Here is a 13013-nt window from a genome sequence, read left to right on the forward strand (position 1 = left end):
CGCATCATTCCCAGGGGCTGGACTAACGGAACAGGGACTAACCAATTTATCTCTAGAAATACTACCAGTTTAAGAATGGGAAGCTACTGAAAGAGTGAATTACTCAGAAAGGACAAAACTACCATCAGGAGTTTTAGAGGCTTCAGAAGAGGTTGGAGATTGGGAAGAAGTTGAGAATAGGGTAATTTGCCCCTGCTTTCTGAGAACTCACCATGTTTTCCCAGGGAACACTGCCCTATGTGCATATTACAAAATCAAAAGACTTTTTTGAATCAAAAGACTTAAATGCAGTAAAAATCAGTAAGGCAGGCAAAAAAAATCTGTCAGTAAAAATTAATCCTAATGGATAGTGGGCCCCTATGTAAGGCTGGGGCTCTTAGAATGCAGTTTTAAAAACTCCATTCTGGTTTTATTTCATGCCAATTTAAAGACATGTCTTGGTTCTACTATCTTTTCAATCAGTCTGAACAATGGCTATTGGTTAAAATTACTACTGACTTAAGACAGGGAGGCTAAAAACAGGTTGCTCTTACATATTAGGCCTATCTGGAGGCCAAATACTCTAAAAAGTTAGTCAACTCAATAATCATGGTCCTTATAATTTAGTGAACTCAGTATCTGCCAACTATAAAGCTCGATATTTTTGTTACTTCTTAAAAAGCAAATGGAAATTTCAAAAATCTTCAGTGGTATTATTTTAATTTCCTACCATGAATCTCCCTGCTGTTAATTCTACTGTATGTCTGCAGCAACAGAGGGAGGAAAAGAATATCAGACTTACCCACAATTATGCCTTGTACTGTTGTGTTCCCAGATAAGGTGTCAGCCCTTGTTAAAATACTTATTCAACGAACTCCATGTGAATTAATCCAAAGTGGCTGCTATTTCACAGATGAGCTTCATAGCATACAGGTTACTAAAAAAAAAAAAAAAGCATCTACCTGTTTTTGATGTGAACAATCACTATCCTCAGGGAATGGATGTGCAGGGAAACAAACAAGGAAGAATTTTCATTGGGAAAAATGATACTTTGTGAAAAATTATTAGGTCTTCTATCTAAAAAAACAGCTATGGTTCGCCAGAAGTTTTTAAATTAAACTACTGAAAAGTACAGGTTCACAATCCCTTCTCCAAAACCCTTGGCCTCATTTGCATTTTGGAATTATGAATGTTAAGGACTTTTTTAAGCACACATCATGAGGCACCCCATAGAAGCCTGAAGCAGCACCTAGATCAAACACAGTAATCAAATATCAACATTACCACAGTAAAATGTATGAATAGTCCCATTTAGCCCCACTTAATACCGTAAGTAGCCTCAATTCAGGTCAGGTCTTGCTGCAAAATTACATATGCAAATTTTTTTCCAGAGATGTTTTAGATTCTAGAATTATAGACCTCTAGAAGTGGATGAATTTGTATGGGAATGGGAACAATCAATCCAAAATTTAAGACACCTTCCCTGAGACGTTATTTTGAATTTTGAATCTTATATGAGAACCAATGAAAGTTTAAATATTAAACCAATAAATCTTTATTATTTAAACAATTTTCACGGCATTTTTAAAATAAATTTAAAAAATAAATATTTGCATTATAGCAGAAAGTCACATGTGTTGCATCAACTCACTGTTACAATTTAATGACCGGAGATAACTAAGCATCAGCACCATAAAACTGTTAAGATTTGTTTCTTAAAATTCAAGGAAAGTTCTAAAGCACTGAAAATTCTGATTAAATACCAACCTGCAGCATCAGTAGTTTTAAAAGCTATAACCCAGTGACTGGTTCTCATAGTAGCCAATGATTGTATTCCTGGCAGCTGTACGACAAAGTTCTTCCATTACTAAATATTAAGCTTTCCGATAACTGTCCATTTATCAACAGCATCTCAAGATTCACAAAAGGAAAGAACTACAAGTTATTTAGATAACTCCTATTTGTAATTTAGATTTGCACAAGGACATTTATTCTAGCAAAAAAGCAAAGATCGTGTTTTCACCATGCTAATTTTTTGCTTTTATAGATCTAGAGTAAGAATAAAATCATTAAATTTTTAAGCCCTGAAAGTCAGTTCAGTTCAGTTCAATTCAGTTCAATTACAACCATAGAAACTGTATGGTATCAGAACATAACTATTTTATTACAAAACTTAACATTATTTACAAAATGAAAAAATAATTGAATGACTACTGCAGGCCAAAGTCAAAGGTTTTTCACCCAGTGAGTGAAGAAAAATTAAGCAACATTTCCATGCACTCACACACCAGATCATTTGTGAAATATGCAAACTCTTAAAATTCATGTTAGTAAAACTTCAATGTATTCACAATACTTCTATGTTTATTGGAAGATGGCAAAAAAAAATCCATGGTTCTGTACAATAAGTTTAATATTAACACAGTTTATTTCCTTTAATATTTTTTGGCTTTCATGAATACTCACTGCATCGAACATTTTGCAAGTTAAGCATTATAATAGTACCTCTGTCACCTTGCTGAATTCATCACCACAAGAAAAAACACAAATAATTAGTTTAATGCTTCTGCAATAAACGGAATAATTATAACTATAAAGTTATATTAAACTGAAGCCTTCATTGTGATCAATAGCTTGGATCAGTTTAGAGCGTAGAGTTTCTTTGTCTGTGTATTTTGGAAGATCCAGAAGATTAAAACAGGTATGAGAAACTGGGAGATACTCCTCACCACCTCCTGTTGACTGGATGACTAGTATTAGACTCTTCATACCAAGAATAGGAATGCGATCACTACCTGTCAAAAATACTGCCAAGAAAAAAGTTGTTTAGCCAACTACTTTCATCAAAACAACAGTAACTTGGTGTAGAGCACCAAGCGCAGCACAGTCAGCACAGCAAACAGCCTTCCGTTAACATTTGCTCTAACGTGGAAGCCTATCCCCAGAATCTGTGCAAGCATGATTTTTAGACACATACTAATTACACATCCAAACAATGTTTTTCTTTAAAAGTGTAATCTTAATATTAGTACCCAGGAGATGCTTAATACATGTTTGAGGAATGAAAGACTACTGTCCCCGACAAAAACATTCTGGGAGCCCTTCTTTTGGAAAAGAATAGCCATATAGAACTAGTTTATGAGTCAAATACGAAACATGGTTTTAATGATGATTTCTATTTCTCTTGTTTCTGTCATTTAAAAATAAAATTTGTAATGGGCAGCCAAAACTCAAATCGCTTAAGAATGACTTGTCATCCTTATGATATGCAAAATAGACATACAGAGATTAGATTATAAATAACAGAAGTCCTAGAATAGAAAAGTTATGTTTCCCACACAAATTTCATGCAGAAGAAGAGAGAAAAGGAAAATGAAGACTGAACACAGAAAAGAGCTATACTGGAGATCTTTTTAGGAATTCTAAAAGGAATTACAACAATTATTGTAATCAGTGTTATAATTTGTTTTCATTTGAAAGAACCAATTCTATTTTGGAAGCAAACTGAATTTAGCCTTCAAAATAAGAAAACACATGTAACATAAAATGCAGATTTAAAAAAATTATTCTAATTGAAAATTAAAAACGGGATCTTGGAATAATAATGTAAGAAAAAAACCTTATTCACCAAAGTGAATCAAGTAATCTTTAATAATTAGATTCCATTCTCATGAAACAAAGAATTATAAATACTTACACAAAAATTGTTTTTTCTTTTCCAATGGTAATTCATGAAATACTTCCCAAAACATTTTTATTGTAGGATGTTCTGCCCAGTACTCTCCTTTGTATTCTGTATTCTAAAAACAGCATAATCTTTTATTAATATTAAAAGATACTAGTTTTGTCTTGAATCTTACAAATTGGCTTCCTTAGCACATTAAGCTAACATTTTCCAGTAGTTTGAAAGTCATGTGATTCTGTCAATTACCTTCTACCTCCAAGGCATTTTGCAATTTAGACTACTAGTTTCTGGGAAAGGAAAGGGGGAGAAAATATGTATGAATCAGCAGAAATCTCTTCCCTCCACTTCAAAGAACATGATTAGGATTGTAATGCCATCTTCAAAAGTAAACATTAAAGGTTAAACCAGAATTACTAAAATGTTAACAGATTATTAAAGTTCAACATGGAATTAATTATCTGTGATAATTATAAAATTTTCTTTTATCCTAAATTGATGAATAGAAGTCAAACTAGTTGTTACTCTATCTTCCCTTGAAAAAAAGAAAAACGTTCTAAGAGCAACACTGTGGTAGTTTCCAAATGGCCCCCAAGGATCTCTGCCTCCTGCTATTCATGCACTTATGTAGACCCTTCCCACGTTGAATAGGCCTGACCTTTAACCTATTGCAGATATGAGAATACATCATTTTGAGATTAGATCATAAAAACTTCTGTGGCTTTAGCCTCCTCTTGATCACTCACTCTGGGGTCAGCCAGCTACCATTTCATAAGGACACTCAAACAGCTCTATGGAGAGGTCCTCAAGGTGAGACTCTGAGGCCTCTAGCCAACAGCCACATAAGTGAGCCATCTTGGCAAAGAAATTCTATCCTTAATCAAGTCTTCAGATGAGTAAAAGCACCAGTCAATATTTTGACTGCAACCTCATGAGAGACTGCTGAGCTAAAACCACCCAAGCTAAACCACTCCTGAATTCCTGACCCACAGAAACTGTGAGACAATGAATATTCAGTTATCCTTTTTTCTTGGGGCGGGGGTGAGGTAATGTTTATTTATTTATATTCTTAGAGGAGGTACTCGGAATTGAACCCAGGAACTTATGCATGCTAAGCATGTGCTCTACCGCTTGAGATATACCCTTTCCCTCACTGTTATCTTTAAGTCACTATGCTTTGGGGTAATTTGTAACAACAGAAGCAATACACTTCCCCTTTAAAAAATATTAGCACTAAGAGAAAAGGGAGGTAGGAAGGAAAGAGGACTTAAGTCTACACTGTATTCTTTAAAATACAGCCATAGTTGGCCTTAACTTTTAGTTCTTAGCAAAAACCTAACATCAGAGCCTTTGGACACACTATTTCCTTAGCGTAGACCACTTAGACACATCCTCCTCCTTTCTTCGTTCATCAGGCTTATTTCTATTTATCCTTTAGGGCTCAGATTAAATGTGACCTAATTTATTCATTGATCCATTCAATAAATATATAATGAGCTTTAGTCAAAGTTTGGGGCCCTTGGGAAACTGCAGTGAACAAAGTCCTTACTTTCCTGGTGGAGATTACTACCTAGTGAGAAGCTTTCCCAGTCTGTGTAGCCTAGGTTAGGTTTCTCCTTATAAACCATTCACTAAACCCTCTTATATTCATCACAGTTCAATTATTTAATATCTAGCTTCCTTACTGGAGGACAAAGACCATGTCTCAATCTTACTGCTGTCTTCCTAATCTCTTGCATAGTATTAGGCATCCAGTAGGGGCCCAATGAATATTTGCTTGTGAGCTTCTTGAACTTTGGGCTCTATTTGTAGCCACAATTATCTCAATGACTGAACTCTTGAAAACCACAACATATTTGCTATTAATTTACAAATAGGTTTGGAAAAAATAGTTTGAATTACAGTAATCAGTTAATGCATTAACTTGTTTGAATTAAAGTCACTAAGCATGTTGGGGGGAAATGAAAGAAGGGTGGCTATAGATTTTTCTTTTTTTTTTCCTAAATGGTTTTGGGGAAATGTGTAGATAGTCCTGATGAAGAAGAGCATTTAAAGTCACAAATCCTAATCACTGAAATTATAATGAATTAGACATATAGTGGAAGAAACCAAACTATATTAAATACATTAAAATATGCTTAAACTGTCCTGTCTTACTGAATGAACACTTCTATCACTTATATCTTCAGGCAAGGTTTTAAGCACTGCCTGAGTGACCTTCTATGCTCTGGGATAAGAGTGAACAAAAACAAAAATCCTGCGTTTATGGTGCTTACATGGTAGTGGGGGGAAGAAGGGGTGGCAGATAATAAAGACAACTAAGTAAAATATTATTTAGCTAAATTCAAAGGAAAATTTAAAAAGCAGAGAAGGGAAATGGGGGTGCATGTGTACACACATGCAATTTTAGTTAAGTTATCCAGTGAAGGTCTCTGAGAAGATATAAAGACATGAAATGAGAGCAAGAAACATTTGGAATTACCAAGGTGAAGAGAATTCCAGCCACAACAGGTATAGAAAGGGAACAGGAAATAGAAAGGCCACAAGACTGGAGGGTTCTGGGCTCAGCAAAGAAGACAATAAGGCTGAAGCAGAGTGAGAGGAAGAATGAAAGAAGATGAGGTAAGAAGGACAAGCTGTGTAGGATCTAAAGTGTGATGAGAGGCCATTACATCATTTTCATTTTAGAGGGACTGGAGGTAGAGTCCATTTCCACTGGGGTATCCTTAAAGTCAGTACAGCTTTCTTCTCTTCAGCAGATCAACTGATCCCCCAAAGAAATCTTCAATCTCCTTCCTGGAGGATTTAAGCCTGGCTACCAGCTTTCTGAAAGCCAGCCTCAGTTCTACCTCTTTTCCCAGATTCTAAAGCCTCTGTCCAGACTTGTGTTTTGCTGGGTAGGACAGTGGATATGAGAGGTCTAAAAATTCTTTAAATTAGCTTTGAAGTAATTCTATGCCCAACCCTGTATCCTTCTGCCATTACAGTAACATTATGTGCCAATTCCTGAGCCTTTCAGAGATTCTACAGTGTGAAATGGGTTGCCTCTTGACAATCCTTTCCCTCTGGAGGCTTGGAATTCATTTTTCTTTGCTCTAAGTCACTCATCAACTCATCTACCTATTTTTCATCTTCCAAAACTATTTTTTCTCTTGCTTACTGTATTTTTTTGGAGGCGTCTACTCCTATTTTAATTCCTTTATTGTCACTGAGATTTTGGGAGGCAGTCGAGATAAGCATGTTTATTTCACTATGTTTAACCAGAGTCCTTATACACACACACACACACACACACATATATATATATACACACACACATACACATACATACACACATGCACATTTAAAAAAAATGGATGTACTGGGGATTGAACCCAGGACTTCATGCAGGCTAAGCACATGCTCTACCACTGACCTATTACCATCCCCCACTAATATTTTTTAAATTTAAAAACTTTATTTCCTGAATTATTACAGTAAAATTGACTTTTTCTGATGTGTGTACAGTTCTATGAGTTTTAAACACATGTCACAGATTCCTGTAAGCACCAACACAATCAGGATACTGAATAGTTCTACCACTCCAAAGAACTCTCTTGTGCTATCCCTTTGCAGGCACACACTCCCTCCATCTCTAGCCCCTGTTCACTGTAGTTCTGTCTTTTCAAGAATGTCACATAAATGGAATTATATGGAATCCTTTGAGACTGGCTTCTTCACTCAGCATAAAGACTGTCATCTTAGGTGTTGCACGTATCAATAGTGCATTTCGTTTTATCACGCAGTAGTAGCCTACTGTATGGATATACCATAGTTGGTTTATCCATTCACACAGTGAAGGACACCTGGGTTGCTTCCAGTTTTTGACTTGTTTGCAGATTTTTTAAAAACATAAATTTTTAAAACTTCTGGTAAAATACACCTAACCTGAAGCCTATCATTATCTTAAAATTCTTTTTAGGTGTACAGTTTGTTGCATTAAATGCATTCACACTGTTATGCAACCATCATCACTATCCATCTCCAGAATTCTTTTCATCTTGCAAAATGGAAACCATGCATCCGTTAAAAACTAACCCCCCCCTCCCCCAGGTTGATAGATTTGTGTGTAAACATAATATTGAGGAGTGAAACTGCTAGGTCACGTAGTAAGTGTATGTTTAACTTTATTAAAAAAAAAAGTCAAACTGTTTGCAAAGTGGCTATATCATTTGTATTCCCAGCAGCAATGTATGAGAGTTCCCAATGCTCTGTATCCTTGTTACACCTAGTATTGTATCTTCTTAGGTTAGCCAATTTAATAGGTATGTACTACAGAACTATTAATGCAAAAATTGTATCAGAGGTTGCTAGATTACAAAGATGGAAAAATTTACAGGCCAGCCCTGCATACATTTTTCTCAAAGCTGATCTAACCAACCACTTTTTATTAAATATTTATATTTACTTGAAGAAATCTGAGAATTACTTGTATAGAAAAGAAGAAAAAAAAAAGTTGATTAAAATAGTCCCAACCTTCTCCCTAAAGTTTCCTTTATTTCTGTTAAGGCACGAGTAATGAAGGTCATGAATATTATTTATTCTCTGCTAAAAAATTTAACACTGGAGCTAATCAGAAAAAAAGAAAACAAAGATCTTAAGTATTGTGAGCGCTTTTCATTATGTTTTTCCTAGGATCGAGGCAGAATGAAAACCCATTCAGTTTTAGCTGGGGCCTCTCTCTAGCCTCTGTCATAGATGACATTTTTTTGCATAAATACCACCAATACTACAGGTATAAAAGGTTATCTAATCCATACATAATTAAAATTCATTCAATGTGGAGTAAAAAGGGTACAGTATTTTCCTATAAAAATGATAGTAATAAACAGTGTAAAATGGAAAACAATAAAGGAGATGGCAACAAGCTGTTTTCCTCTTGCCTTGCCATTTAAATATCATATATTTGTTTTTTTCCTACCTTTTCCAGTTCCTTCCAATCATAATTTGTATTTCCGATAACCATTGCTTGTAGTTCATTAGGCTGGAAGAGCTGAAGGACCTTCCCTCCACAGACCTTATGAAAGCCCGCATGAAAAGCATCAAATAAGGAAGCCACAGATTTATTGAATATGTAATCCACATAAGCATCAACAAACTCCTGCCTAGAAACAAAAAAGCACACATGCACAGAAGATAAAAATCATTTTTTATGGAGAATACATATTGTAGTCTTAATAAAACTTTGAGTGCTGCTGTACTTTTTGCTATTTATCTACAAAACTGAGAAAGTATGACTAGGGTTCAAAGGGGTGAAGTCTTTATGGAGAAGTCTATTATTCTTTCTATACAAAAGTCCAGTATATCTTTGAGGCATGTAGACAATCTCTCATTCACAGCCATTCCTAGGCTATTTCTAAGTGAAAGATTTTATTTCCTAGTGGGAAGAACAATGATACAAATGGCTATCAAAATGCTTATAGAAATTCACAAATTATTGACAACTTATATATACCACTCCACATGCATCCCTAAGAAGAGTGATCTGTTAAAAAAAAAAAATTCTAGATGATTAAAAAATAAGAGATTTTGGATTCAGTATTTGATAGACTACAGTCTGTTTTCCTCTGTGTATCAAGGAATTTGAAAACAAAACTCGTTTAAAAAACTAAATACCCACGAATGGCATTAAGTATTCTTTTAGGATAATCACTGAACATTAGAAGCATAGTTCCTTTTCAAGTGTATGCGCACATACATATAAATACGCACATACACACGAACACTTTTTGATGTTTTTCTCTCTGTTATGATACAAAAAGGGAACTGAAAAGAAAAAAGGAACATCTTCACTTAGCAATCTGAACTACAATTTTATTCAATTTGTTCTGTTAGCCACAAACATTTTATGTGGATATTTGGTCAAACCAATAAATGAGAATGGGTAACTAGAGGATTTCAATATTTTATACTGTTCCAAATTAAAAAGGGTGATTCTACAAATGAGAATACTGGTAAGTTGTCATCTACAGATAATCTTTTTAGCAAGTTATGAAATAATTTCAAGGTGAATTTACAAAGAGGAAAAAAAAAGGTTAGAGGAGGCCATTGTAAAGTAAAATTGGTTGGACCTAAGAAAAAATCAACAGCATATACTTATTACCATAAGGTTCTGACGAGAAGAAACAATTTTGTAACTCGTAATTTTATAATTCATTTAATTAGAAAGTCAAATATACCTGTACTAGTTAAGTCTCTTAAAAACAAAAGGCTAAATTGTTTTATGTTCTAACATTTTGGGGATCAAAATTCTTTACTTCTAAACTAAATAATCTATGTTAAATAATATTTTTTAGGAACTTAATTAGTCCAACAAGAGAAACTTTAAAAGCAGGAAAACAATCTTTTAAAATTATAGTCTAAGTTTTTAAAAACCGAGATTTTTTTTTAAAGGATAACTAGAAAGACCCAACTTTTTTTTCCACATTATTTTTTGAACAGCTTTATTTTTATCAAAGTAAGGAACACATACAGTTTAAAATGTCAAATAGTAAAAATCCTAACAGCCAACATTTACTGAGCACATACATGTGCTGGGTACTATTCTAAGCATCTTAAAATTGCTGCCTCATTTAATCCTCAAAATAACCCCATGAAGTAGGTACAATCTGTCATCCCATTTTACAGAAAAGGAGACTGAGGCATGAAGACATCTACTAATTTACCTAAAAGTTATACAGCTTCTAAGTAGTACAATCAGGATTATAATCATTTGGACCAAGTCCCTGGCAACAGCCTAAATTAAGCTAACTTTGTCTAAAGAATTATAACACGATAGAAGAAAACAAAGCAATTCTGTCTTATACCTTTCCACCAGAAATTCCTGCTATTTCAAGAAAACTATCTGTTAACCCTGCTATCCCTTCTGATATTTACCTTCAACTTCAACAACACAGTTTTACTGTTATTCCTTGATTTTCAATTTTTAATATTATCTGATGAACTGAGTATCTACTGTGAAAGGTGAGGATTTACCTTTAATTGTCTCATTCTCATTTTGCTCCCTCAATGCTCTCATTATAAAAAATTTTGGTTCAATAGTCATTATTAACATTTTTGATTAAAACTATTATTCACAATTAAGCTAGAGAGTATTCTATGATTACTTTTCTTTTCTTAAAATGAATTTTTGTTTCCCTTAGTCTGCTACCTCATCCCTAACTTCAATGGAAATGTCAACCTCCTCTAGATTCATTCAAATGTATTAGATTGCATTTTCCTTCTGGAAACATTCCTCTTGGAGCCCTTCATCCTCCTGATCTAACTCTGATTGGTTGCTCTTTCTAAATCTTGTGTGCACTGCTGTTCCTCTTTGCCTCTCTTCTATATTAAATCCTATTTGCACGGGAAACCCGTCTTCCTCATTCTTGCTTTAATTCCTTGTAATAGTGGAACACATACTCCAGTAACTTCTTGAGACTCTGCATGTATAAAAATGTTTTTATACACCACATACTTGAGAGTTTAAATACAGAATTCTACATTAAAAATCATTTTCTCCCAGAATTTTGATCTTTTAGCTTCAGAGTTATTCTTGAGAAGTGTGATGTTATTTTGATTTTTAATTCTTTGTATATGGTCTGCCTTTTTTTCTGGAAGATTTTAAGGTCCTTTTTTCTTTCATGTATTTTGCCTTGGTATGTGCCTTTCCACTTTCCATGCTTTCAATATTTTTTTTTTCTTCTTTTTAAATGGAGGCACTGGGGATTGAGCCCAGGGGCCTCCTGCGTGCTAAGTTGTGCACTACCACTAAGCTATATTCACCCTCCCTTTTAAGAAAGGCATTTTTTTTTTCTTTAAATGAAAGTACTAGGGATTACATGCTTTCAATCTTAAAAGGCATGGCATTCAGTTCTGGGAAGTTTTTTCGGTACCATTTCTTTGACAAATTTCATTCATACCATTTCCTTCAATAAACTTTTTTCAGTTTTTAATAGTGTCCTTATGGATGCTACTCTTATCGTTTTGAGGATCCTGATTTCAATTTCTACTGAAGTTTTGTTCTTCACTCTGCATTGTTCCTAATTCCTTGGCATTCTTTTCAACTCCATTAGTCTTTTCTTAAATGTCTACTGACCTCTGGCTATTCACTCACATTGAAAAATTATGCAGTTTCCTCCAGAACTATCCAACATACAGTGTCAAGGAGGAGGGAGCTGCAGACAATCTCCCTGTTTTCAGTTCAGCTCCTTCCCCCTGGCTATGCCTAACTATCCTCAAATCCACAGTCCCTTTAGTTCAATCTCTCCAGAAGGTAAATTTCCAATCTGCCCAGGCTGGAGAGGTGAAGTTGCCAGGTTACTAGTGTGCTAAAAGAAACGGATTTCTAACTGCTCCTTATAACAGCCAATCTTTCTATTTCCAGCTTCCCCTTAAAATCCACATACTTCCTAACCTATTTTTCATTCTCAATGCCTGAGCCTTTCTTTGTTCTGCAATATGAACAGGCTGCCTTCTTGGCTCTCCATCCATCTAATGCTGCAGTTTTTTCTGGCTGGCTAAAATCGGTTACCACTGTTTTCTAGCTTCTAAAAATGTGCCTGCTGTTGTCTCCTCTCCCTTTCCTTTGGTTCTTGTTGTTAATGATCTTTCTATCCCTTTATTAACGTCTTAAAAGGAGCAAAAGGCAGATTGATTATGAACTTATCATTCAAAAAGTTAAGTTTTACCTGAGTAAAAACTTAAGGTTGTGACATATTTCTAAATACAGAAGAAAATGCCTACTGAATCTTATTACTACCACTGATGCTGCTATAATTCACTTACCGATTTTGTTTGTTAACAGCTGTGTCTGCACCATTTAGAACCAGCTCTTTCACTTCTGTTGCACCAAAGTTTTCAACTGTGATCTATTAATTTAAATTTTTAAAAAAAGTCAATGTCAGACTCAAAATTTATTAGATTATTTTAATAAGCTGTTATAATCTACCTTTCTCTCGTTAAATAAAAGAAGTAATAAATTTGAGGTAAAATCCTGCTACCATAAGCTTATTTGTGAATCCTGCATAAAGCCACAACTAGTAATGTTCATGAGTAGTTTGAAATCCTACCTTGACTAACTAATTACAAATTACCAAGTGTTTGGTTTGTTAAGAACAGGAAACTGAATATTCATTGTGTGTAAACCTCTGAAGGATCCCTAGAGGAGTAAAATATTAGAAAGGATGTTTTCCTTGGAAAATACTAGAATTCAAGTGTCGAAACTCATGCAGTTTAGACTAGCTAAGCATTCCTTCAACGTGACAGGTACTATTCCTGTATTCCACGTATCTGCTTTTGGTTTGCTATTAATTTGGTTTATGAAGGGTCAGCT

General features: G+C 34.6%; 1 protein-coding gene across 6 annotated transcripts in view; it reads right to left on the minus strand.

Moving 5' to 3' along the window:
• Window positions 1–1516: 1516 nt before the first annotated feature.
• HERC4 (HECT and RLD domain containing E3 ubiquitin protein ligase 4) overlaps window positions 1517–13013 on the minus strand; it is a 123076-nt gene continuing 111579 nt past the window's right edge. For 5 of the 6 annotated variants that reach the window (XM_010951700.3, XM_045514246.2, XM_010951702.3 and 2 more), the window contains 4 exons: window positions 12467–12549; window positions 8622–8805; window positions 3677–3779; window positions 1517–2786 (listed from right to left, as the gene is read on the minus strand). In XM_010951700.3, coding sequence (XP_010950002.2) covers window positions 2578–2786; window positions 3677–3779; window positions 8622–8805; window positions 12467–12549 — 579 coding nt within the window. In that variant the 3' untranslated portion in view covers window positions 1517–2577. Of the gene's footprint in view, window positions 2787–3676; window positions 3780–8621; window positions 8806–12466; window positions 12550–13013 lie in introns of those variants that run through there. The other variant, XM_045514248.2, reaches the window with a different exon arrangement.

The sequence above is a fragment of the Camelus bactrianus genome, chromosome 11 (genome assembly GCF_048773025.1).
Source record: "Camelus bactrianus isolate YW-2024 breed Bactrian camel chromosome 11, ASM4877302v1, whole genome shotgun sequence".
Classification (NCBI taxonomy): domain Eukaryota; kingdom Metazoa; phylum Chordata; class Mammalia; order Artiodactyla; family Camelidae; genus Camelus; species Camelus bactrianus.